Source organism: Medicago sativa, chromosome 5 (genome assembly GCF_051527215.1).
Source record: "Medicago sativa cultivar Bolivia chromosome 5, Bolivia_mono, whole genome shotgun sequence".
In the NCBI taxonomy this organism is placed as follows: domain Eukaryota; kingdom Viridiplantae; phylum Streptophyta; class Magnoliopsida; order Fabales; family Fabaceae; genus Medicago; species Medicago sativa.
In genome coordinates this window covers 53,694,872-53,722,541 of record NC_140753.1, presented here as the reverse complement: position 1 = coordinate 53,722,541, position 27,670 = coordinate 53,694,872, and the positions used below count along the sequence as shown (strand labels likewise).

The following is a 27,670-nucleotide window of genomic DNA, read 5'->3' as shown; positions in this document are numbered from 1 at the left end:
TCAGTGGTGGTTCGCGCAGATGGTGGGGAGGTTGTAGGTTGCGATAAAGGCTTGGAAGATGATGGTGTAGCGGCGGCGGAGGGAGGTGAAAGGAAGTTTGTCACGTTCTATTTTACAAACTTCCCGGAACGTGCCAATATTTGGTTCTTACGTAAGGGATTTGAGGTGTGCGGGATCTTGGACGATGTATATGTGGCTCCGAGGTGTAATGCGAGGGGCCAAGTTTATGGTTTTGTGCGGTTTCTCAAGGTCAGAGATGTTGATAAATTGGTGCAAGCTCTGAATAACGTATGGTTTGGTGATTTTCGCATTTGGGCGAAAGTAGCTCGCTTCAAAAAACATGTGAATGTGGAGGTCAAGCAGAATGCTGGTGCGGGTAACAATGGAGGCGGGAAGTTGCAGGTGGAAAGTGATGGGAAGCCGAAGGTGAATGGTAGGGAAGGGGAGGCTGAATCTGAAGGCGGTGTTGTGAAAGTGGGGGAGGTGGTGGTTCAACTGAAAGGGAAGGAGGTGAATGGCGTGAGGAGGACAGGTGTGAAACAAGGGGAGAAACCTATTGGAGGTGGTGTGCAGAAGACTGAAACTGTTACACGCAAGCTGATACGGAAGTATATACCTGATGCTGCTGACATTGCATGGGCTAAAAGTGGTGTAATTGCTACTGTTCGCGGTGGTGAATTTATTCCATTAACTCAGAATAGACTTTCGGATGCCGGGTTTGATTTTCTGAACCTTATTCCTTTGGGAGCAGACAAGGTATTTATTTCTTCTTCTAAGGTTACAGATGTGATGTCGATTATTAATGGGGCACGTGAATTTTTCAATATGCTGTTTGAGAATTTTAAGCCATGGAATAATGATGTAGCCTCTTTTCATCGAGGTGCATGGGTCCGAATATATGGGATTCCAGTGCACGCATGGAATGAGTCTTTTTTTAAATTATGTGTGATGGATTGTGGTCGGTATTTGAGAACGGATGGGATGTCTATGGATAAGGATAGATTAGATTTTGCTCGAGTTTTGGTTTCAACTCCTTCTCTTGAAATTATTAATGTGATTGATAATATTTTGGTGGATGACATAATGGTGGAGATTAAAATTGTCGAGGAATGGGGGTTTAATTTAGGAGAGGATGTTTGTTTGTCTGAGGAGGAAAATGTATCTGTTATTTCTCATTCTGATCATGAGCAAGTGGTTGGGGGGGAGGATGTTGACGATGCTGTTGATTTAATTGTGAAAAATCTCTCTGATGAAGGAAGGAAGGCAGATGGGTGTGGTGTGCATGAAGAAGATGTCAGTAATGATAGAAATTCACCTGTTTTGACACCGGTTGTTCTGAAGGAGCAATCTAAGGATGATGGTGGGAACACTTTGGAAACCGAAACTGTTGTCATTGCTCAGCCTTCACAAGCGGCTGAGGGAAAGATTAAAAGACCAAGGAATGTTCGCACGTCATCTTGCCCTCCTGGTAAGGGTCGGATGACAAGTTCAGGTCCGTGGAGTATTGAATGGCTAAATGATCATTTTGATGAAGATGCGGGCATTGTTTTTTCATCAAAAAAGAAAAAGTGTATGTCTAAAAAAGTACAGTCAGATGTTGGTCAAGGCTCAGTTACACGGAAGAAAAATAGAAATAGTGGGGGAGTTTTGCATAATTCGGCGCTTAGCCTGAAGAAAATTGCTCGGTTGCCTAGTAAGGACAGGAATGCAGTGTTGAAAATTATGAGAAAGCAAGGGCGAAAGAGGAGTGGGAGGAGTGCATCTCGTGGTTCGGTCGCGGTGGAGACTCATCCTACTTCTAGTCATGATTCATCGTCAGCGTCAGTTAATAACGATTGGCAACATTATGTGGTGATGCATGGTAATCAAAAGGTGGCAGTGGAGGATGTGTGGGGAGTGGGTAAGGCGATTGGTGTGAAATTTAATGGTGACCCGAATAATATGTTTAATGTTCTTTCTAGAGTGGCTAGAGGGAAGAAGGCGGTTGGTGAGGGTGTGAAAGGGGATGGGTCTGGTGGAGTGGTTTGAGGAGGAGGGATGAGGGTGAGGGTGGTGAGGGGTGTGGGAGGTTTGTAATGAAGATTATCAGTTGGAATGTTCGTGGGTTAGGTAGTGCGGAGAAGAAGAAAGAGGTTCGGAATTTGGTGGTGGAGATGGGCCCTTCTATCTTATGTTTACAAGAAACTAAGTTGTCAGTGTGTGATCCATTGTTGTGTGTTTCATTGTGGGGTGGTACGAACCACGCTTTTTCTTATCGACCTTCAGTAGGGGCGTCGGGAGGACTGTTGATTTTGTGGGATAGTTCTTTGGTGGAGGTTTGGTCGTCGGTGAGTGAAGAAAATGTGCTTATGGTTCACGGGCGTTTTATCCAAAATAATGAGGAGTTTTATTTGATTAATGTTTATGCGCCGTGTGATAATGCTGCAAAATTGTTGTTATGGGCCAGATTGTCTTCCTTATTGAATAATTTAATGGGGAAGAATGTGTGTATTTGTGGTGATTTCAATGCGGTTAGATCGGTGGAAGAACGTCGATCGACAAGAGCACAGCCTAGTGTGGGGGATGTCGAAGCTTTTAACAGGTTCATTGACGACAACTTGTTGGTAGATCTTCCTCTTTGTGGTAGAATGTTTACTTGGTATAAAGGAGATGGAACTTCAATGAGTCGCCTTGACAGATTTCTTTTATCGGAAGATTGGTGCTTGGTTTGGCCAAATTGTTTGCAAGTGGCTCATTTGCGGGGTTTATCTGACCATTGTCCATTGTTGTTAACGGTGAATGAAGAGAATTGGGGACCACGACCATCACGTATGTTAAAATGTTGGTCGTATGTTCCCGGTTACAAAAAGTTTGTCATTGAAAAGTGGAGGGAGATGCACTTTCAAGGATGGGGCGGATTTGTCTTACAGGAAAAATTGAAAAAGATAAAATTTGCTTTGAAAGAGTGGCACCGCATGCATGTCAGTAATTTACCCGGGAGAATTCAGGCTTTGAAAGAGGGTGTTAAAGTGCTGGACACAAAGGCGGAACATGTAGGGTTATCAGAGGAGGAACTAGCTGAGTTGCGAAGTAAAACTGTTGATATTCACTCTTTGTCGCGATTGAACACTAGTATTTCTTGGCAACAATCGCGGCTGTTATGGTTACAAGATGGTGATGCTAATTCCAAGTACTTTCATGCGGTCATGGCAGGTAGACGTCGTGGAAATTCTATTACTTATCTTGATGTTGATGGTACTATTATTGAAGGTGTTAATCCGGTGCGCGAAGCGGTATTCAATTATTTTTCAAATCATTTTTTACCCATTGAAACCGTGAGGCCAAGTATAGATGGCATGGAGTTTCGACATCTTGAATATGGGGAAGGGGCTTCTCTTGTGCGCCCTTTCTCTTTGGAGGAGGTCAAGGCGGCGGTGTGGGAATGTGACAGCTTCAAAAGTCCAGGCCCTGATGGCATTAATTTTGGTTTTGTGAAGGACTTCTGGTCGGAGATGAGTGGTGATGTGATGCGTTTCATTGGAGAGTTCCACAGGAATGGCAAGCTCACTAGAGGAATTAATAGTACTTTTATCGCTTTGATTCCGAAAGTGGAGAGTCCTCAGAAACTTAATGATTTTCGTCCAATTTCTTTGGTGGGATGTTTGTATAAAATTTTAGCAAAGGTGCTGGCTAATAGATTGAAGAGTGTGATGGGTAAGGTGGTTTCAGAGACTCAAACTGCTTTTATTCAGAGTAGACAAATTTTGGATGGTCTTCTTATAGCAAATGAGGCGGTGGATGAAGCTAGAAAGATGAAAAAAGAATTATTATTATTTAAAGTTGATTTCGAGAAAGCATATGATTCGATTGATTGGAATTATTTGGAGACAGTTATGACCAAAATGGGATTTCCAACTCTTTGGAGGAAATGGATTAGAGAATGTATTGGGACGGCTTCAGCGTCGGTCCTTGTCAATGGTAGTCCTACGGCGGAGTTTCCTTTAAAACGTGGATTACGGCAGGGGGATCCTTTGTCGCCATTTCTGTTTCTTCTGGCGGCGGAGGGTCTTAATGTGTTGATGAAGGCGGTGGTGGATGCTAATTTGTTTGTTGGATATTCTTTTGGTTCAAATAATGGGGTGTCTGTTTCCCATTTGCAGTTTGCTGATGATACCTTGTTGTTGGGGGAGAAGAGTTGGGCAAATGTTCGTGCTTTAAGGGCTGTTTTGGTGTTATTTGAAAGTGTGTCTGGTTTGAAGGTGAATTTTCATAAAAGCATGTTAATTGGTGTGAATATAGAAGACTCTTGGTTGGGGGCAGCAGCTACGGTTCTGAGTTGTAGGGTGGGGAGGGTCCCTTTTATGTATTTGGGACTTCCTGTTGGAGGTGATGCTAGAAGACTATCTTTTTGGGATTCTGTTGTTGCCCGTATTGCGATCCGATTATCTATGTGGAAGAGTCGTTTTCTATCATTTGGTGGCCGTCTGATTCTCATAAAGTCTGTCTTGTCTTCTCTACCTGTTTATGCCCTTTCCTTCTTCAAAGCTCCGTCAGGTATAATCTCTTCTTTTGAATCTATGTTTAATAAATTTTTTTGGGGGGGTTGTGAGGATCATAGGAAAATCTCCTGGATTAGTTGGAATTCTATTTGTGGTAGAAAGGATGAGGGAGGTTTGGGGGTGAGAAGAATGAGGGAATTTAATTTGGCTCTCTTAGGGAAGTGGTGTTGGAGGATGTTAGTTGATAGGGAGGGGTTGTGGTATAGAGTTTTGGTGGCCCGTTATGGTGAGGAGGAAGGCGTGTTGAAGGATGGGGGGCGTTGGGCGTCGGGTTGGTGGAGGGACTTAGCGCGCGTCCGTGATGGTGGGGGTGGTGTGGGAGGAGAGTGGTTTAGTGATTGTGTTTCCAAAGTGGTGGGGAATGGGAGAAACACTTATTTTTGGACAGATCCTTGGTTAGGTGGTATTCCTTTATCGGTGCGGTTTAGACGCTTATTTGATTTAAGTGTCAGTAAACATAGCACGGTGGAGGATATGTTTGTGTTGGGGTGGGAGGAGGGAGGTGAGGCTTGGCAGTGGAGAAGGAGATTGTGGGATTGGGAGGAGGATTTGGTGGGGGAGTGTCGAGAGTTGCTTGCTAATGTTAATTTGCAGGTTTCATTGTCAGATGAATGGAGGTGGCGACTTGACAATTCAGGAAATTATTCTGTTCGTTCTGTTTATGATTTGTTGACTTCAGGTGGTAATATTATTGTTGATGAGGCCTCAAATTTGGTGTGGCACAGATATGTCCCACTCAAAGTTTCTATTCTTGCTTGGAGGCTTCTTAGAAATCGGTTGCCAACAAAGACTAATTTGGCAGCCCGTGGTATTTTGGTTCATGATGCGCATCTTTGTGTTTCTGGTTGTGGGGAAGTTGAGACAGTCCAACATTTATTTGTCTCCTGTCCTATATTCAGAGACTTATGGCAGTATGTTCGTGCTTGGATTGGAGTCAGTGGGGTCGATCCCTTTGACACTGCTGATCATTTTGTTCAGTTTTCTTATTTGTTAGGATATGCAGCTAAAAACCGCTCTTTTATGCAACTGTTATGGTTGGTTTGTGTGTGGGTGTTGTGGACTGAACGTAATAATAGGCAGTTCAACAATACAGGTAATACTATTCACCAGTTGTTGGAAAAGGTTCAGATTCATTCATTCTGGTGGTTGAAGGCAGCTAATGTTGTGCATGAATTTGGGATTCATACTTGGTTTGTTTCCCCTTTACCTTGTCTGGGTATTGGTTAGCTGTGTTTTGTTTTATTGGTATCATAGTCTACGGACAAAACTCATTGTAATTATGCTTGTTTCCTTCTAGCACTCCTTGTGCGGAAGGAACAAAGCTTTTGTTGTTAATATAAGTTTCATTTTTGTCTCTTCAAAAAAAAAAACCAAATAACTCAAATTTAAAATAGTCACTCGCCCTTTTTTATGGGTCAAGTAGCATATTAGTCAGAAATTTTCTTTCCTTTTTAAAATGAATAGTTGGGTGTTTGAGTTCGAACCTCGACCCTTACGTATATTATGCAATGTCTCTTAAGAATGCAATTAACTTAAAAGCAAAAAATGAATAATATCAACCATTGGCGAAAACTCTATTGGTTGATATCTTTTTAAAGGTCTTTTTAAGGAGTATTTTTTAAAGGTAACCATTGATATTATATGCACATTCATATTTTTTTTAACAAATCAAAATGATATATATAAACAAAGACGTTGCAATTCCCCGCACAAGGTGTACTAAGGAAAAGCAACGCGCAAAAGTCTACAACAAGATGGTGCCAAGGAAGCTAAGACACCAACGAAGAAAATATTTACAAGGTAACACCCACACAAAGCAGCGGATGTTGCCACCAATCATGATAACATAAATGAAATGCACATTCATATTAAATCACGGACACTTGGAATATCAACTCTTATTTTTCACCAAATCTCAAACCCCGTTATTTTACATCTTGAAGTCAACTTTTTTGGAAAAAGACTAACCATGTTCATATTTTCACGGGAAATACTTCAGTGACATTAATGTCACGGTACCATTAAATCCTAGCCATACAAAGGTGACATTAATGTGTGTTGTATGGCCAAGATGCTCCCCATGATGTGTTGTGTGGCCAGGATTCAATGTCATGGTGCCATTAATGGCACCCAAGTGCTGCCCGTGTGAATTTCACACTGGTATCATTCACATTTCACACTCCTCAACTTTAGACTGTACACGTGTGTTAGTAAATAGTAGTATTTTTCTCTCTTGATGAATGGTCTTGACCTATATTTTTATTGTTGCTGTCATTTTATAAACATCAATGAACTTTTTCAACTTATGGAGGTAACATGGGACACAATATTCATCTTGTAATAGTGAAGTGCATTAACATTACCACTAGTGCGTTATGTCTCATGCTTAGGACAATATTCAGCCAACATAGTGATTATTACTTTATTCAATTGACATTTCCTTCACCATGTCCTAGACAAGCGTTCCGTGGCATTACAGAAGAAATTCTTGCAAAAAAATTCAACTTATTTTTGGTAATAGTTTGATTGAGATGGCTATACATTACAAACATCTAAGTTAAAATATCATAGCATTAACTCTCTATATCTTCCGTTACACCAAATTTTATTGTTTTTTTTTATAACAAATTTATTGTTGTTTATAGAGTGCTCTTTTTGACCGAATATTTATTGTCAAAATATAGTTTCTAAAAGTTGGTTGAATCTGCGCATGCGTGGACAAGCACAAAGCCACAAAGTACATTCGTAGTACTTCAAAAGCATATTCTAGTAGTGCCACTGCCAACATTTTGTCATGTGTGATATTTCATAGGAAGCAAAGTCAAAAACATTATATAAATTCAAAAGAAAATATGATTCTTATATTTCTTGCAATTAGTTTTGTAAGTTTGTGTTTTACAGCTAATTTGTAAATAATCTGTTAATCATAACTTAAAGGAAAGTTAATTTTCTCTTCCTCTTTCAATTACATTGGCTCCAAGAAAAGAGGTGATTGTAAATGTTATTTAAATTAAAAAACCATACTGAAAAATCAAATATTATGTACAACTAAACAATTATCAACCTTAAAAATGTAAAATGAGGTTATCAGGTGTCATAACACAATGACTTATTCAGTTGAATCTCTCTTTGTGGCCTTTTCTCTCTTTCTAATAGATGTTTTTCTTTCATCTACCCATTACTAGTGCTTTAGCAGTAATGATCCACCAACTTGGTGGAAGTTTTGAATTCAACAGACATTGTTAATTTTGTTAGCATTATTTTATAATAAATTCAAGTACGTAATCAAGTTCCACCTTTATCATTTTATTCTCAGCTTTTTAAACCTCAACCCCATTATGGCTGCTATATGGCATATGCCATAGCACTAAAGTTATAAACAATATTTATTTCCTTTCTAGGGTGATTACAATCATGGTAGAGCTAGCTTCTTTATTTAGGGTGAAAGCTATGACGTCTCCAAGCTTTACTTTGCAAATGCTAAATCCTAATATGAGTTCATGATTTTTTTTTTTCTTCTGTTATACAATATGTGCATAAATCTACACAAAATAAGGCATGTTTGAACACTAATTGCCAGCAAATCACAATAAATCATATATACGGATTTAAAATAGTTATGATCAAAATCAAACATTGTTAATGATCAGACGAATATGACTGATTGACAGTGTTAACAATCTTTACACTGACAATGTATATATAATATTATTCACACAAAAGACACAACACACTTTATATTTGACCCCTCAAAATGTCCGGCCAAAAGATCCTAAGCAGTAGATGGAAGGCCAATAGTGTTTTCTTGAAGAGAGTGAAGAAATATTCTACGACCAACCATGCTAAAAGCCTATAGTGGACAATACAAACAAATTAGTGCAGTTGAGTATTAATATGATCAATAGTGGACCAAAAATAAAGGGCACCTAACAAAGTCTTAAAGGAAGGTTCATGTCTCGATAAAGTGAAAGCAAATAGAGAGGAAAGTACTTGAAACTTTGTTTACTTTCCATGTTTCTGAAACTTTGTTTACTTACCATGTTTCTGAATATGTTTAATTGTTCTTTCCACGAAGCAAGCACCAAGCACCATCAGATGCACATAAATTTCTTCAATCAATTCTGACAGGGAGAAAAGAACAATATAAGGGCATGTTACAGATATTTTTAGAGTCATAAATACAACTCTTTTTATACTTTATCCGAGTAACATAATTGCCTACAATAAACTCAAGATAGTATTAAGATAACATACGATATGTTTCTTATACCTGAATGCTTCGCTCAAGCTAAAGCTTACTAATCTTTTAACTTGTTACAAATATATTCTTTGAGTGAGAATTAACAAGTGAGGTGGAGAGCAAGCATAGGAAGCAAGTGGCGCAATATGTGCAACAATGGCAAGGAGAGAAGTCATGCGAGACATAAACTTATCAACAGTGTGTCCAAATTTAAGCAATGGTTGCACTAATGTCAGAAATTTTCCCAGCCTAACAAAAACCATGCTCCCCAATTTAAGAGACCGAGGAAAAGGAATCAATACGGGGTAGGAGGCATGTCTACTTCAGAAGATAATTTAACCGGTACAAGTAGCAAGGTATACATAATTCAAAGTGTGGGAACCCATACAAAGCCAGCATGAAAAAGGCCAGTCGCTTATAGTAAGTGTAGCAATAGGAGTGATCTGCTCTACTTAAAGGAAGAATTAGCAGATTGGTGATAAAAAGGTAGGCATCAACCTTTTCCCTTTGAGAACTATCTGCTACAGACTTGAAATCAATTTCAATGGTGAGATGGTATTAGTATTCATTGTCCCCTAAGCCAAATTTTGATGTCAGAATCTCATGTATCTTAGTTTTCCTCTTGTCAAGCTCTAGACACCATGTTGAGAAGGAAAAGAGATAAAAGACATGTTACGGATTCGGATTTCTAAGTTACATACAAGAGAAGAACATTATATATAAGAAGAGTCGTAAATACATAGAATTAAAATTACCAAAATCACATATAATAATCACCCTATTTAGTGCAAGTATAAATGCACGCTTGTGAGAGGCTAATGTGAGTTTAAATTAAAAACTTGATTTTGATCATTAAATGACATGTTTGGGTGTTCCCATAGATTTGTTTGTCTCCAAACCTCAGTTTTACTGTAAGTGATAAAAATTAGTATGTACGATAGGTTGCAAGATTTATATTTTTACATCAAACTTCCTTTTAGAGTAAAAACATTTGAACAAAATCACTTTACTTCAACAATCAAACTCATGTAATTAAATCAATCTCATAAACTCAACTAAATTCAAAATCATATTTGACAACACCCACTCGAACACATTTGTATTATTTCAAATAAATCATGAAGAAAAGTGTACCTGCACAATTAGCGCAACAACTATTGGTATATTTGATCGGATTACAAACATGTAGTGTTTGAATCTGAAGTCTATATCTAAGTTTTCATGATGATGAAACAATTTAGGAAAAGTGTTTCGAAGTTTATAGAGGGAATTGAAGGGGTGTGGCAATGACCATATATAATTAGTTGCATAATACAATGCACTGATTTCTAAAAAAACAAACTAAAAAACTCTACTTTTTAATTCTGACGGTTACGATTTATATGATCATTGTGTTGCTATAGTTGGTATTGAAAAAAAAAAAAAGACGCAACAGATTATTATTGCATAAATAAAATACTTACTCATTTATGGTTATGTCCATGACTTGCTAATTTCTACTATCTCTGAATGTCAGTTACTTTCAGCTTCAGCTTCATGATTCCAGCTTGAACTAATATTTCTCCTTTTGGTGAGTCCACTTTTAAAACTGTCACTTTTTTCCCAAGGGAAGAGACATATACTGTATCACCAACCTTCGGGACTGCAGACCTATCTGCAAGATTAACAGGTGAATGAGAACTGCATACATATTCTCACGGTTTAATTCCTAAATATAAAACACGAGCACAGCCACCATGTGAAAAGTAATTAGGGCTGCACACTTAATTATATGCACAAAATAAAACATGGAAGCAATGTTATTATATCATAATAAGAGTTTAACAAGTATCTACGAATAGTACAAATTTTTTTAGACAGATTTCCAATTACATGTCACCATTGTTTCTTGCCATAATATTATTTTATAAAATACTTGCACAAATATCTACCTGGTGAGATATAATTGAATGTCTATTTATACTATCAATAAACGGAAAGTAAATTCTAAAACATTTTAGCTTTTCATTATTTTCTTCTTGTGTCATTTATCTGGCAGTATACTCTAGTTTCCTGTTATTTTCTCATTCATTATCTTGCATTATACCTGTTGATGATTTGTCAATTTTTTTAACATCAGATGGACTTTTATTTGTACTAGTAGGTTCTTTATTATCTGCTGCAGTATGGAGGTTGTTTGTTGTTGATACACGAGAGCTCTTAATGGCTTTGCCGTGCTGTAAGGTTTTCTTAGCTGATGCATCAAGCTCCCTGACCTTCTTGTGAAGAATGGATCTTGACATTGCTGCAGCCTCGGATACATCTCTCAGTTTTTTAAGTCTTAGACTTGTACTATGTTCAGCGATCTTCCTTCTGGTTTTCAATAGACTATCGTGAAGTCCTCTGGATTGCCTACAATTACAAACATAAAAAACTCTAAAAATTTACAAATATTCCATCAAGTATGGTACAATTTGTACACAATTATATGCAAGCAAGCAATGATTATTAACAGCCAATCAAAAGGAGAACTGTAGTATCTGAATCCGTTTAACATGATCGTGTTTCAGAATGAAATTTTGTTTAGGAGTGGATTTCACTAGGGTAATTAGAAGAACATACAATTGTGTTACCGATCATTTGGTCACAATATATATCTATGGCTCAATGTTCTTATAAATGAACCCTCCCAAATTAAAAATGTTATTCACTGCATAGAAAGAAACAGTGCAAAACATTTAGCAAGGTGCAGTCTTGTTGCAGGCATTGGTCATTCAAACAATAATAACAAACGAAAAAAAATATACCAATTATCAAGAATAAAAAAAAAAAAAAAGATGCAGATATGATGGCATGATCCAGTTTTACTTGAATGCAATAGCAATTGAATGAGCTTATCACATCTCTGTTAAATACAGAAGTGTCCTTGTCATCATCAAGTAATGGCACCACATCAAATTTTACAGAAATGCACAGATACGGGGGATGAGTAATTCGATAAATTTAATTTTTGAAAAATCAAAAGACTCTCACATTAGATAATGATCTGCTTCAGTTGATAGCCGTTGGTAATCTTGTTTTAACTTCTCCATATCAGTAATTACCTACATTAAAAGTAAACAACGTCAAAGGATGCTGAAAAAATTGTGATGTATTGAAATGTATATTTAAGAAGTTATAGTACACAACAGTTAAGTAATAAAAACAATTATGATATATTAAAAATACCTCATCAATCTCCGCGCTAGAAGAACCATATAGCTTCCGAGCAGCATCTATAACAACAGAGGGCAGTCCAAGTCTCTCGGCTATATTAATAGCATTTGAGCGCCCTACAATGAAAATTTCATGACTTAATTATGTCCATTATGCAGTATGTATTATATTTGATTCTCAATCAAGTTATGCTGTCAATCTGCGATAGGCACCACGCAAACAAAGGTAGTGATAGTTGCAGCAGTCATTAATAGTATTTGGGCTATTTAGGCATTGTAAAGATGGATCAGATTCGACAACGAAAAACAGTGTGGTCATTTTTTCTGTTTGATGTGGGAATTTGATTGTTACCCTCCAATTTGCATTGGATTAAAAGCAACATTGATGGTGCTGCGAGAGGCTCTCCTAGCTTTGTTGTCTGTGATGGTATTTTCAGAGATTTGGGTGTGGCAACCCGAGGTTGTTTTGATGTCAATCTTGGCATCACTTTTGCCCTTCATGATAAGCTTATTGGTGCTATAACTTCTATTGAATTGGCTTACAAAAATGGTTGGAACAAGCTCTCTTCGGAGTGTGATTCTCAATCAGTTATCTTGCCTTTCAACTCTTTTAGAATCGTTCCTAGGCAATTAGAAATAGAAGTACGGTTTATACATAGCCAAAGAAAGGGATTGTTATATTCTCTCATTTTATGGGAGGGCAATAATTATGCAGATAAGCTTACCACCCATGGCCTTTTAATTTCAGTTTTCTTTGGTAGAATACTATTCCTTCATTCATTACTTACAATTTTTATAGGAATAAGTAGGTTTACCTAATTATAGGTTCAAATAATGCTTCTACAAGGGCTTTGGTCTATGTCCCACCTTGTCTTTCTTTTGTATTCTTTCTTATTTTTCTTTTTTAATAATAAAAATAATCATTGGTATTCTGAAAATGATTGGTGTTAGCTTAGGTTGGTCTATGTCCCACCTTGTCTTTCTTTTGTATTCTTTCTTATTTTTCTTTTTTAATAATAAAAATAATCATTGGTATTCTGAAAATGATTGGTGTTAGCTTAGGTGCCAGCCTAGGTGAGATCTCAGTTATCAGTGATGCCTTTGCATACCAATCTTTGCTTAAGAGAAGGATGAACACATCGGCAAATCAGGGAGGACGGTAAAAAAAAACAGCATAGCAAAAACATAAAATTTAAAAGCAAGAAAAAGCGTATCAAAAATCTTGTGATGATTAGTATATTCATGAGTTAGAGTGCTTACCAGGTATGCCCCATAGAACCTTGTAAGTTGGCTTCAAATTCACTTCGTCAAACTCCATACATGCATTTTCAAAGGCCTCATTACTGCTCATGAAATGAAACCCATGTAAGCAAAACTTGAGGTAACAGAAAACAAAACATATCCATGTAACGCTTTGAAAGAAAATAAACGAAAGAAAAGATACACAGAACACACATATCAAAGCAATGGATTTAATTATGATCCATTGATATTGTAAAGTTTTAAATTACACTGAACTACCGGTTTATAAAAAGAAAAAACCTCTATTACAAGTTAAATTTCTTTGTTAATTTAATGACATTTTTTCTTATTTGTTGATATAGCATAAAAGGTTCCGCAGCAACAACAGATCATGTCTAAACTACAAAAAATAATAATGTACAAAACAACTTTATTTGAGTAGCTGTCAGAGTAGAGTATAATTTAGAATTGGGAGGTGCCATTATGGGCACCATAAAGGCACAACAAGACACGTCGACACTATTAATATTTTAAGAAATTAATTCATTGAATGTAATCACATGTGATGGTGATGTCTCCGGACATCAGACACGCCTTCGATCAAAAGTGTCGGTGCAACAGTTGTGTCTATTGCTATAGCGACTCTAACAGATGCATTCAGAATCAGGCTCCCATTTATGAAAAATAACCGTGTCCTTTAAAAGGTAGTAAAACAAATTTGGCTACAAAAAGTTTTGTTTTTGATAATTTTCCTTCCACTTCTTTTCTACTGTTTACCCTTTTTCTTTTACAAGTGCAGATATTGTTAGTTAAAAGATATGCCAAATCATTGTTTTTTGTCTTCATCATTTGTATTGACTACCTGTATTTCAGGGTTTTCAGTTCACCGTGATGAGTCGTTGCTATAGTCAATAAACAACCGTCATGAGCAAGAGATTCCAATAATGACATTCCTAGTGCTGCTCCTTCAAGGGGGTTTGTTCCTGCTCCAACCTAACAATTGCAAACATTTCTCTATCCGTCATACACTTGCATGAAATTACATATTTGAACAGTTAAATAAACTCACGCAATACATGCCTCATCTAGTAGCACCAGTGACTGCCTTGTTGATTGTAATTTAATATTCTGCAAGACAAATTAAAAGCAAAAAAAAACTTATTTAGTTGAGACATAATAAAATAATATTATGTGTTGATCATGAGTGTAAGCTGTAACAATCAGCAATTAAAATACTAATCAAGCTCAACTGACATGTTTACAAGTCACTCAATTTCCCTGACGCACTATAATGTCTTGAATTATAAAATATTGATCCAGTCAAAAAAAAGTATGAAATATTGAGAAATGCAAAAAAAAAAAAAAAAATTAAGAAAAGGTGCCTTCAGCATTAAGTTATATTTTACACAATGACAACAAATTTCCTTACACTGATCTGTTTCAAGTGGCCAGAGAACGTAGACAGCGACTGTGATAAGGACTGCTCATCACCAATGTCAGCAAAAACAGAATCAAACCAAGGAATTTGCACAGATTCAGAAGCAAGAACATAGAGACCTGCGTCATGACAGGTTCAGAGCATAAATATCCTATGAGTATTTAAACACAAGTAAGCAGGAAAAATATATGCTGCATATGTTTGGCCGCATAGAATATTCATGAATGACAATGGTGGATTAAAAGAATGAAGATTTTATCATAATTAAAAGGTTAGTATTTCAGAGGATGACCTAACTCAACATCAAAAGCCAGCTCATGGGGCAAGGATTATCCAAATCTTATAGAGGCTATTTTGTTCATATCTCTGGTCAATGTGGGATTTTAACAAACCCTCCCATGCTCAACACAGTGAAGGCAGCCCGTGGTGATCACAATGAAGGTCACATGGGTTTCCAACACACACCACCCACACTCAGGACTAGACAGGTGGAGCGTGGATAAATGGATGTGGCCCAATAACAGAGCTAGAAAAGGCTCTGATACCATCTAACTATTGTGCTAGGCTTAACTCCACCCCAAAAACTAAATCAAGTGATGTTGTCCATAACTTATAAGAATCTATGTTATTAGTCTCGGAATAGTAACACAGCGCTCCCGATCCTAAAATTGGGATAGCGGTAAGAGGATAGCAGGATAGCCGTTATTGCAAGAGGAGGATAAGGAAGCGAGGCGAGAAAAAGGAAAATAAAGGGGAGAAGAGGTGAGGTCAGAAGTACTTTAATATGTTAATAATAATTAAAAGGGAGGTGTGTGTAGAAAGTATAAAAATATAAGGTAAGGTTCACCATGGAGCTTATTAAAAGCGCAATACAGCAGACCCTAAATTTAAGAGGTTCCCTGCCTATTAAAACAGAACAGCTGCCACATTAAAACTTGTTTTTCCTCCTTCCTCATTTCATCTTCGTGCTCTTTCCTTCTATTTCCTCACTGCTGGTGATTCGCTCAAGTTATGGCCAGAAAAACTATGTCATGGCCAAAAACTTCTAGTTCACGGCCGGGAAACACCAAGTCGTGGACAGAAAACACCAGGTGATGCCTGGAGTTGATGGGTTCATGCGATAAGGCCCTCGTTCTGGCTGCAATTCCAGAAAAAAACGCAGCAGCAAATGCCGCTCTCAATTTTCACCGCGCTTTTGCATTTAGCACTGCAGCAATGTCTTCTGCGCACTACGAATTCACCACACACGCAACATGATTAACAAATTAGAACTACTTTGATCATATCTCTAGTCGATGTGGTCTCAAAACACCCTTTCACACCCATTACAATGAAAGTGCTAAAGAATGCAATGACGGAAGCCCAAGGTGGTTGTGACGAAGACAACAAATATTTCTAACACCCCTCACACCCGTGACTAAGAGCATGGATCAGTTTAATGAAAAAATATTCAATTCATATCTCCAGTCAGAAAGGTTAAATATCAAGAGGCTCATCATGATAATAAATCAAACAAAATGAACTTAAACTTGATAGAATATAGCATCAATTCTATTTATTAGCATGTAATAAAGGTAGACATTGAGAGAGAGAGATAGGAAACATTGAACACCTGATTTTGCCATCATAGCAGCCAATCCTACAGTCTTCAAACATATCGTTTTACCGCCAGTATTGGGGCCAGTTATAACTATAACACGAGTTTTATTAGATACCAAAAAGTCAACTGGTACTGGCTGTGGTTGGGCTTTGTCCAGTGCAGAAACCTGGCAACCAGAAGTGCTTTATTATGAGTCTAGATTAAAGAGTCTAAAACGATACTCAGATAATGATAAGTACTAGACAGTCTTAAAGTCACTGATAATATCAAATATCTAAAACATAAAAACATTTTCCTATTATGTTTCTCCTCTTGATTATATATTCATCTCATTCAGTTATTTCCTGATGTTTTCCCAAGTGAATAATAAAAAGAGAGAGAAAAGGGGAAAACAAGGAAGGGAATAGAGAATAAATGGTAGGCTTGTGTTATTTGTGACTTAACTGAAGTAGCAATATTGACATCCTCTTTAACCTTCTTTAAATTTGCCCTATGGCTCTGGAGCAATAAAGGATGATAAGCTTTGGGAAGATACAATATCCATTCCCTATTTTCAGGTAATGGTCCATTCAAAGTGTCATTCCTTGTTAAGGATTCAGCAGTAGAAGAGCTATTCCTATCAGGAAGAAATATATTGGGATTTGATCCTCCAAATGAAAGACCATAGGTAGCACGGGCATTAATCTGCATAATATGAAAAACATTATTATCTTTCGCACATAAAGCATGTGTTTACGATTTTTTCAAAAGTAGAAACTGCCAACATGCGCAGAAAATTTTAATTTTATATTGTCATAACTAAATGTGGTTTAGTATGTTCTAATCAACCCCAATCAAATTTTAATTTTTACGAGCTACAGCCTACAGGCCGATTTGACTGAATTACAACAAAAAGAAATTTCTCTTACAGTAATGACACGAGATAACTTGATTTATAAATGAGATTTGATACATGAAATGAAAACAGTCAACCAAAGCAGCTGTAAAAAATACCACCCATCACAACTCTCAAGGAGATGATGTACATTAAAAAGAGATCCAATAAACTTCAAGATCAAATCTCACAAGTGAACAAGTACATAAAGAGGTAAAACAGAGAAAGGAAACAAGACATTGATGAACCACTTCCCTAAAAAAAAAAAACATTACAACTTATTTACCACATCTAGTTGAACCAAACTGTCTAGTATCTTTTCAATATCATCAACGTCCAGCTGAATCTGCACACAAATTATGAAATAACATAAGAGAAAGAGAATACAAAAAACACGGAAAGAATGATGTTGGAAGACCTTGTGTAGTCGATTAGCTATTTTAGGAAAAGTTCTAACTTTTATGACAGATACAAACTATATCCCTAGAATTAGGCTCATTTTAATGTACTCTTTAGTCAGATAGGACATCCCACAAATCATAGCTAAGCTCAATCATTGATGTATTATTCAGTATAAATTATTATTTTGTTAATTCAAAGACAAAATGTCAGATTATGCCTTTAAGTTGTAACCTTTCTGGTTAATGCCAACAGCACATCTGCCTCAGCCTTTGCTACCAAACTTCTTGCTCGCTGCAACTCATCATTTAAGGGAACAGCAGAAAGTGGCTCGATAGTACTTCCAACTCCTGAACTACTACCAAAAAAATTGCTATACATAAGCGATGGAAGTTTATGCCATCAATGAATAATCAAAGCTATGTTGAGAAATTCTATAAACCTGGACAACAATAGACCCTTAAAACTTGTTTTCTGTCCAGAATCAGTTCTTATGCACCACCTGCCATCAATGTTATTCACTTCCTGTTTGAATTCTAACAAAATCAATAGGGAAAGAAAGAAATGTCCGGGGGGAAATGCATGTACAGTAAAGCGTATCTTACGAGAATTGATGTTTCACTCCTTTCACTTCTGATTAAGCTTTCCATTAATTGTTGTACCTAAACAAAGAAAACAAATAAACCAAAATAAGTATAAAATGAACTCTGTTAGAGATATAATATAAAATCATTCATGTGATTTTGCCTAAAAGCCTAACGTTTTGGGATGACATGTCGTATGACCAAGTGGTCTTACTTCTTAGAGGTTGATCCTTGCCACCCCCACTAATAAGAAGTTGAGTTTGAGTAAAAGATTAGGTAGTCATTGTATTGTACATGTTATAAGATTCACGCCCAAAGGGTTCTTGAGGAGACGTGTTATATATTGTAAAACCATTCATTTGTCTTCATATAAAAGGTTAAGCTTTTTAGTTGGTTCATGTGAAACTCAAAAACTGAAATTACAACTTTAACCAGTGTGTCTGATCATCACTATGTATCTCCAGAAACCACATTACAATTATGGTAAAGTAAACAGGAGTTACCTTTCTCTCAAGCACTTGTACTTGTTGACGTGACTTTCTAAGCTCCGAACTCTATAACAAGGATGTAAGTTTTAGTTATACAGTTGTTTGCAATAAGAGAAGCAATTGACAGTAAGCTAGATATATGGCAGATTGGCAGTAATAAAGGATAGATGCATCTTTGAAGATTTTTCTCTTAGCAAATACTATGTAATGAGGAATATTAAAAAGAACCAAGATGCAACAAATGCCATGCAATGCCAACTCAAATCAAAGAAAACCAACAGGTAATAGCTGTCACAATGCAGGATTAGAAAAAGGAAACTAGTACGAGATATGGAACAAACCGCAGAGTCCTTGATCGAGCCATCTTCATCAATAACTTGTTCTATCTCTTTAACTAAAGATCGATTGATGACAAAATCCATTATCTGCAAATATGTTTATAAGGTGAAAAAAGTATCAGACACGGAGAAAATTAGGGTTGGTTTTTCTTTTTCTAATTTTGGTTTTCAACAGGTATCTATTGGAGGCAATCCTATTTGAGGCACAGTTGAACACTAAATATGAGTACCTCTCCCAACGATGATCTGAACCGTGGTTCACCATGTTATGGGTGTCCGGTTTGGTCTTAGCAAACAACTTAGACTAATAATTAACAAAAATGTTAATTTTTTTCCACTTTATTTCTTACTTTCTGGAATTTATACAAAAATGCTGTTCTATTCAAGATTTAAAATTGCACTCGTGCCACGATTCTTAGTATTGTTGATATGTGCAATCAAATGTGGTCTGAGTCGTAGACACGGAGACATCACAACTCTTGATATCGCAGCCCAGATTGTGGTTTCAGACTTTCCTAAATCCTAATTTAATCTTGGAAACTATTAAATGTTTGAAAGATTAAAAAAAAAAAAAAAAAACCTCTTCACAACTACCACTGAGCATAATCGAAATGGAAGTACTAATCATATGACATGTATTCAAAATCTCATTGCATTAATTACCACTTCTGTAAGAGGCATGAAACGACTATACCAATCTTTGTCTTGCTTAATTGTAGCTTTTAAGTCACCCTGCAAGGTGTCAGCAGTCTGAAGAAGAGCCAAAACAGCATTTGCCTCATAGCCAGTTACCAGTATGGTTCTCCGTGCACTTTGAATTGCAGTTTGCACCTACAGAAACCATAAATCAACAACTTGGCATCAAAGCAAACAGGAATATTATCTGATATCATAAAAAAGAACCCATTTTTATACACTAGTTACCAACCATTATAGCATCAATATGTCCAAATTGCAACCTGCAAGAGCCATGTTTGTGCATTTCAACTGCAGCATTGGTTTCTTCAAGAAGTTTGAGACTTTCTTCGTAAGTTTGATTCTGGGACCATAGTTGATCCTGTTCCATGAACACCCACAATATAAAATTATAAATCCTTAATTCAATCCATTAAGCTACTTCTTCTTTTTCCTATTGACCTAGTGGCCAATAGGACCTAGTGGCCAATAGGAAAGGGAACTAGTTTCTCTTCTACTTAGTCCTTACTAAAGTACCACAAAGGTACTAATAAATAGTCTGAGGGGCCTGTTTGAATCGACTTATTTGAGCTTATCTACTGACATAAGCACTTATGAAAGTGTTTGAGAGAGCTTATGAAATGTTCATAAGTTGTACATTTCCATAAGCTCTACAAGATAGTTTATGGAAACAACTTATAGCTCATATGAAAGCAATTTGATTTGATCTTTTATTAAAGAAATAGCTTATACATAAGCATTTATATGATAAGTGTTTATGCTATAATAAACTCTTAATTAATCTGTTTATCCAAACAAGGCCTAAGTATATAAAATTGTTCTGTTAATCTTTAAAATATAATATCAAAACTTGTCTCGTAAGTATAACTCAGACGTAAAGGGCTGCATGCAAATTTAATAATATACTGGAGCGGGTTCGAACTCTGAATTCCCCAGAAACCAAAAACTATAGATATGAAAACTAGTATGATTGATTAGTTCTAACTAACATGTTATCCAATACCTTGAGGGCATGACGACCCAAGGAAGTGGTAGCAAAGGAAGAGACCAAATCGGAGAGTTTATCCCATTCGAGAACTCTGAGGCTGTCGTGATGAATGGAAGCTGCAACCAACACGGTTTGTCTTTGTTTCAGTTTCAGTTTCAGCTGTCTATGCTTCAATAACAGTTTGTTAATGGGGAAAGAGAATATGATTGTATTGCAATTGCAAGATGATAACATTTTTATTTTTTATTGGTTCTGGAAATTGCACAAAATTATGGTTATGGTGGTTAATATATCAGCAGAAAGTGAGTGAGTGACTGGATGGAGGGAGAGTAAACATCCAGATAATTAATAAGAAATAATAAAACGATAGTATAAGGGGAAAGGGTTGTTTAAATTTTCAAACCGATTTAATTTAAAATAAAATCGTAAATTAATTTTAAAAATTGAAGATTTTCTTAAATATTATTGAATGTATTTTGAAGTATTTTGTAAAAACCTCAAATTGAATGTTCCGTTAACATTTGAACATGATTCTTGAATTACGATCGATACTATATATCATTTGTCACATAAAATTACCATGGGGTAATATTTTACTTTTAGTTTGTTATTTCTTTTGGAGAGATGTGTCATTTGTGAGTGAAAAGAGCTCTATAATATTTGAATAAAGTCGTCTATAAGTCTAGCTTAAGGCCCGTTTGTTACTGATTAAAATAAAAATGATTTTGATATAAAATAATTTAGAAATTATATTTTAAAGATTTTATGAAAAATCATAATCTATTCTGTGTTTGTTTACTGTAAAAGAAATCACTTTTTTTAAACAAAGAATTTAGTTCGTTTGGATACAACTATATAAAACGGATATTTTATTATAAAATTAGTTCAATCTTTTAAACCATATTTTCTCTCTCCTCTAAAACAAAATCTAATTTTTGATAAGCTGCTTTTTTTATTTTGAAGAAGCTAAGCAAAACTTTATTAAAGAAACAGATAGCTCCTCAAGCACAAGGTGTGCTTGGTGTAAGAGAGATAAGTGAGAAATATGATAGATTTTAGGATTTGATGAGTTGTTTGGTATAAGAGAGAAAGAAGAGAAATATAAAAGAGAGAAATATATAACTTTTTTGGATTGACAAATATGCCCCTTACTTACATATTTAGTTTAAACTTAAATTTAATTTTTCTGTTAAAATTTGTTTCATGTCACGTTAATTAACAAACTTGTCATTGTTACCGACAACCATAAGTCTTTTTTCATGAAGAAAAAAAAACAAGAGACGATCATTTTTCTTTTCTACAAATAATATTTAAATTGTGTTTCTTTTTTTTAGCAATAAATTGTGTTTCCTTGGTACAATTAATCATAAAGAAAATAACTTTTTTAGAGGTAAAAAAAATTGTATTCGTATTAATTAAGATTTAGAGGTCAAAAAAATTGTTATTCGTATTAATTAAAAAACAAATATGAAGTATATGAACTAAAAACTTGTCAAAAAAGGTATATGAACTAATTGTTGCTAGTAAAACGTGGTAACAATTAAAACGTAGTACTTTCCCTCGAAAAATATTAAAACGTAGTACGTGACTCTTTTGCTTGCATTAGACAAATTGGTACAGTGTTAACGTACGTGTAACAATCAATAAATCTTACAAAAGACAATAGCCAATTTTGCCTAATTTTTCCTGTTCATCTCCATTTCTGGTGGGTTATTACTTGCTGGGGAAGAAATTTTGGCAGACATAAAAGGACAACTTGACAAAGTAAGGACACTTTCCAGCTGAAAAAGTGAATGTAGCCTCACAAAGTAAAAACACTTTCCAGATTTTGTGGGATTTTATTCCATTTTTTCAACCTTTTAGCACTACAAAAATTCATATAGCCTCTAAAAAAAAGTCTATAAATACTAGAAGAAGCTTTGTCCATTGCATTGGTGTTCATCTCCATTGTGGTGAGTTTCTCCATTCCATTCCAAAATTAACAGGTATGTTTCCTTTCCTATCTACTTGATCCTTTTCTCCCTTCAAACCTTTATTTTGTATGCAATCTGCCAAAAAAAAAAAGATAAGAAAACAATTATTGAAAATACTTCATTCATACGAAATTCATAAATGTCAATCACAAAATGAATCATGATATATTTTACTACTTTTTTGCTTCAAAGAGAACAAAAATTACTCAGCATGAGTTATATCTGAATTTACATGCACATGTATAAGTTATTGTAACTATTAACTTACGTTCATTTTTTTCCTGCAGCATAAGTGAATCGTCAAGGTGACATCTACCTTTTGTATATTCAAAATCTAATTTCTATAAGGCTTTTCTTGAGTTTTGTGAATGCAAAGTTGGCAGATCCTTCATTCACAGTTTCTCAATGTACCAGAATCCCAGAAAAGGTTGAATCACACAAATGAAATAAAATGGGAGGATGCTCTTCGGATTTGAGAATGGAGTTTACCATAGCACTACTCTCTTATTACTCACTTACTTCACTTTTTCTATTACTCACTTACCTCACTTTTTCATACTCCTAATTGTATGTATTCATCATATTTTACTTCTCTAACCTCAAAATTTATCATCCACAAAAAGAGAACATTAATCTGAACATAGCACAACCATGTTTAAACAAAAGAAAACAATACTAAAAATTTCAATATATGCAGCAAGTTGATTATTTTCAAATTTAAAAGTGGAAATGCAGGTTAATTATTCTCAATATATGTTGCACATGCAGAATAATGTGAGGATAGTGCAGTACCTTTAACCTATAACCCCCCATAACACACCAACATCACATGAAATAAAATAAACAATAAAAATTTCTGCAAGAAAAAAAGAAAGAAGCTAATTAAACTTGAGCATCATTTTGTTTGAATAGGCTAGCTTTTAACTAGCTTTTCAGTTTTAACACAATTGAATATTTTAACAGTGTGGTTGTGGTTACTGAAAGCACAAACACCAATATAAAGTAATCTTCATACAGAGATTAAAGATGTATAAAACTCAATTAGGAGCTACAAGCATCATAAACTGATTATTGGCAGATTATTAATTTGGAAAAACAATAGTGGCAACAAGTAGTTATTTTAAAGTGGCATTATAAAAAGTATGTTGAAGTGTGTCTACAAATCCAATGAAAGTCACACATCACAATGCCATAAAAGAAACATACATGTATATATTTGTTAGTGTGTAGTTGTTTATCATTTTGAATATGGAGTGAGGATTAATACATCCACATGCCATTATAAGAGCTATAAAAAAGTGGTTTCCTCTTTACTAAGGTTCAAGAGAATTCTCAGATTTCTCCCCAAACAAAGTTCTCAAGTCAAGTAGTTATAGCAGAAAAGGGGAAAGAAAAAAAAACCTTGAAGTCAACAGCCCTTTCTACATCTTTTGGTTTGATTTGGAATTTGAGAGAGAGAGATACCAATTTGTTGTGCCAGTTACACGCTTTTGAGATTCCTACATAAATAATTTAGTTTGTTAACAGGTGTTTTAACAAAAGCCTAAATGTATTTTCACATTTCTACTCATTTCAATGCAATAAGACTTGATTCATATGTAATATAAAATGAAACGGCTTTTCTTAATAGTTAGTTACATTGAACCAAACATAATCATGATAAGATAGCCCTTACTATGAGAGTAAAGGATATATCTTCTCTAAATAGACAAGTTTATGGTATAACATCTTAATGAAGAGACAAGTGTAAGCTTTATTAAAAACTGAATTATTTTATTGAAAGTTTTCTTTCTTTATTCACCATCTGAAGGCTTTATTAAAAACAGAATATTTTATTGAAATCAATAATAATTAGAACATAGCACAACTTAGTTAAAAGACGACGATAGTGTACATTAACATTAGAAAGTATAATAATTTAGGAAGACACCATCATGAAGATAAATTTGATAAATTTGGTCATTTGAAATGATATGCATGTTACTTGAAAAGATACAACTAGCAAAGCTTTATGGTCATGTTTCAAAGCTTTCTAATGATAATGCACGCTATTGTTGCCTTTTAAACTCATTTGTGATCATGCCCTATTTAACATCTTCGTTTTTTAATTTTCACATATTCAACATGTTCTATTGTTTGAATGTACTGCAGTGGCGCCATGAAAGATTAGAGATGAGCTCTCTTACTATGGAATGAATTGCTCTTTCTGCAGCTTAAAAATATGAAAGAATTGGTGAGATTATTTACTACTGCCAACACAATTTAACCTATTTAACATCTTCATTTTCTGATTTTCACATATTCAAAGGTATTCATCAAGCTGCCAGCTACAATATCTAACCTATTTAACATCTTCGCTTTTTTATTTTCACATATTCAAAGGTAATCATCAAATTTATGGTATACATCTTTTCATGGCATTCATAAAATTTCTATCATCCCCTTCATTTTTGCAGTTGGAGGCCATCATTAATTTATTATGAAAGCAAACGATAGATCTTCTCTAAATCGAAAAGTTTAAGATATAACATCTTAATGAAGAGGCAAGTCTAAAGCTTTATTAAAAACAGAAAGTTACTTCACAGAGATTTTTCAGAAAGTTATTAATAAAGTGAATGAATGAGAAATAACTCAAAAGTGAAAAGCCAACATTTTCATCTAAACAAGAGATTCATTAAAACAATTTACACAAATGTTTTCATTTTTTTTACTTACATAGTGATAATGTGTATTTTGACAGCAGCCTAGCAAGCATGTAAATAGTGCCTTCAGCAGGCCCATCAAACATGTAAATTGCTATCCAAACCCTTTGGTGGCTCCACCATCAAGACAGTTTCTCAAAGTGTTTGGGTAGCAGCCAAGCAAGCATGTCAACAGGAACATGATCACCTGCAGATTTGTGTAGATTAAGAAAGTAGCATCAGCAATAAGATGTCTCCAGAAATTATAATTTTATCAATGTAACTAAACATGTGTCTAGAATAAATTAATTCTTCAACAAGAAATTATAACATACCATGTTGCCATCTTACTCATTTTTGTTTCAGTAATTAAAAAAAAATGACTAATCATCTTAAAGGTTTTTTAGACCTTTTTGTTTATTTTGATGTGCAGTGGAAAGTGAATTAAACTTATTAACTCTTGATGGTTCAACGTGTAGTGGAGTGTGAGTGAAAATAAAATATTGTTTCATGTGGGTAAAACACAAATAAAGTATTGTTAAACCACACTTTTGAGATTCCTGCACATGATAATTTATTTTGTTAATAGTGGAACACCCACAGGAAGAAAATTATTAAACAATGACGCAAATCGGATTAAAAAAACAATACTAAAAGCTTCCGAAAAAGTCATCACTCTCTATCACGAAATATGCTATTTTCAGATTACAATATTAGAGTTCAAAATAGAAATTGGAAATTAGAGGTTTATACATAAATGAGCACCAGAAACAGGTTAAGCAACAAACAAATACAAGATCATTAGGTTTAAATTTGAAAGGAAAGGAGATCAAGGTCTCAAGAAAAGGTTGGGACATTACTTTTTTTAATGCAATCTGGCTAACAAGAATAACTTTTCTTCAACAAAATATCAGTTTAGCTGCATTAAAGAATAGTGTAACTAATTTTTAATTTAAAATGAATCTTTGAATTGAAAGTGAATAGCCAAAACTCCTTAGATGTTTCAATTATCACACCAAATGTTTTTCTTATAAAAAATTGATATAGTTCACACAAATCACAAATTCTCTTTCTGGGTTATTATTGTTCACAAATCAAAACTCTAAAGCCCTTTCTAATTCAATTAGATCCAAGTATAACATAGCAGTTCAACATGAAATGTAATTATGCTCCTTTGTGAAGGAAAAAAAAAGTGCTTGGCTATCGAAAGAGTAATGGTGGGTTCTCAAAATTCATCGCAAGATAATTTGTTGGATAGAAATTTAACCCTACTAACATAAATACATTTCATAAAAAAATAATTAAATAAAAAGAGATTTGGGGGGTTTAAGCTTATACACACCCAACAACCTAAAACAAGTATATAAGTAAAAAAAAAAAAAAGAGAGAGACATGCAGACCAACCAAACTAGAGAAAGAAAACTGAAAATAGTTTAGGATTTACCATTTCTGCTCAGTTGGTACAGTCTTCTATGGGTTTTGCAGAGAGTAAGGAGATGAAGGGTGATACGGTGCTGGATTGACGAAATAGGGTCGGTGCTACTTGGAAACGTCATGGAAAGCGAAAACCCATCTTTCTTAAATAGCTCTTTCGTGATAGAATCGTTGTGGAGATGAAGAAAATGAATGTATTTTGGTCAAACGATGCCGAACTCATCGATGCATAGGGTGGTAAGTTGGCCGGCGACGCCTCAAAGGGAGAGTGAAGCGTTGGAATTGTTTTGGGGTTTCAGCAAATGAGGAAGAGATGAGATGACCCGCTGAATTGTTTTGGTGTGAATAGCAATATTTGCAACATTGTATTTTTATTGGATTAATAAATAAAACAAGGGTCATGTTAACTTGTGCCTTTAGGCACATGTTAAGCAACCCAAAAATGGAAACATTTTCTTAAATTTTGTGCATTCAATTATTGAAAACTAAAAAGTTAAAGTCAAATGCATTAATTACAATAAAATATTTCTATTTTGAATCATTAACTTGTGTCCTGAGGGCACAAGTTAACATTTTTCATAAAACAATTGCAAACCTTGAGCTTATATCATTTTTTCCTCTAAAAAATGATTAATTTAATATGGACTAAAACTACGTGCTGAATTTTTTTTATAGGAACCAAAATATGTTACGTTTTTTATGATGAGGACTAAAAATGAAATTGACTATATTTTTTAGGGACCAAACATTTATCTAACCCAGAAAAATGAATATGTTCTAGGAGAAAAATTGTTGTTGGATAACACGTTTGAAATACGAGAATTGATGCAAGGATATTATGTCGATTTTTTTTTTAAGTTTTAGTGTTCTACGCTTTGTGTCCGTGTGGTGTGCACATCGTTAAGTATGTGGCCTGTCGTCAGCTGTAATGCACGTAATATTAATTTGTGATCAGGTGTTTGG

General features: G+C 35.1%; 1 protein-coding gene and 3 long non-coding RNA genes across 8 annotated transcripts; 2 read left to right on the top strand and 2 right to left on the bottom strand.

Moving 5' to 3' along the window:
* Positions 1–8,111: 8,111 nt before the first annotated feature.
* LOC146923017 (DNA mismatch repair protein MutS, type 2) lies at positions 8,112–20,880 on the bottom strand. 5 transcript variants are annotated; one of them, XM_085715768.1, is made up of 22 exons: positions 20,635–20,880; positions 19,864–19,992; positions 19,599–19,766; positions 18,939–19,022; positions 18,613–18,663; positions 18,131–18,187; positions 17,968–18,050; positions 17,760–17,880; positions 17,413–17,472; positions 16,697–16,936; positions 16,265–16,418; positions 14,644–14,771; positions 14,295–14,342; positions 14,077–14,207; positions 13,233–13,315; positions 11,986–12,089; positions 11,791–11,861; positions 10,865–11,169; positions 10,242–10,432; positions 8,809–9,410; positions 8,576–8,659; positions 8,112–8,388 (listed from the first exon to the last, which is right to left on the bottom strand). In XM_085715768.1, exons 1-19 carry the CDS (start codon positions 20,851–20,853, stop codon positions 10,278–10,280), a joined length of 2,391 nt encoding a protein of 796 aa, XP_085571894.1. In that variant the 5' UTR covers positions 20,854–20,880; the 3' UTR covers positions 8,112–8,388; positions 8,576–8,659; positions 8,809–9,410; positions 10,242–10,277. The 5 variants fall into 5 exon arrangements, with proteins under 5 accessions (XP_085571894.1, XP_085571893.1, XP_085571892.1 ...); XM_085715767.1 differs by lacking the exon at positions 8,809–9,410 and having other exon boundaries at positions 10,207–10,432; XM_085715766.1 differs by lacking the exon at positions 8,809–9,410.
* Positions 20,881–22,375: 1,495 nt separating this feature from the next.
* On the bottom strand, positions 22,376–27,060 carry LOC146923014 (uncharacterized). The gene is made up of 4 exons (XR_015012673.1): positions 26,718–27,060; positions 25,308–25,481; positions 23,994–24,091; positions 22,376–22,667 (listed from the first exon to the last, which is right to left on the bottom strand). It is a non-coding gene; the product is annotated as an uncharacterized LOC146923014 (long non-coding RNA).
* LOC146923016 (uncharacterized) lies at positions 22,550–23,974 on the top strand. The gene is made up of 2 exons (XR_015012671.1): positions 22,550–22,604; positions 22,880–23,974. It is a non-coding gene; the product is annotated as an uncharacterized LOC146923016 (long non-coding RNA).
* Positions 24,685–25,553, top strand: LOC146923015 (uncharacterized). The gene is made up of 3 exons (XR_015012672.1): positions 24,685–24,825; positions 25,049–25,135; positions 25,336–25,553. It is a non-coding gene; the product is annotated as an uncharacterized LOC146923015 (long non-coding RNA).
* Positions 27,061–27,670: the final 610 nt, after the last annotated feature.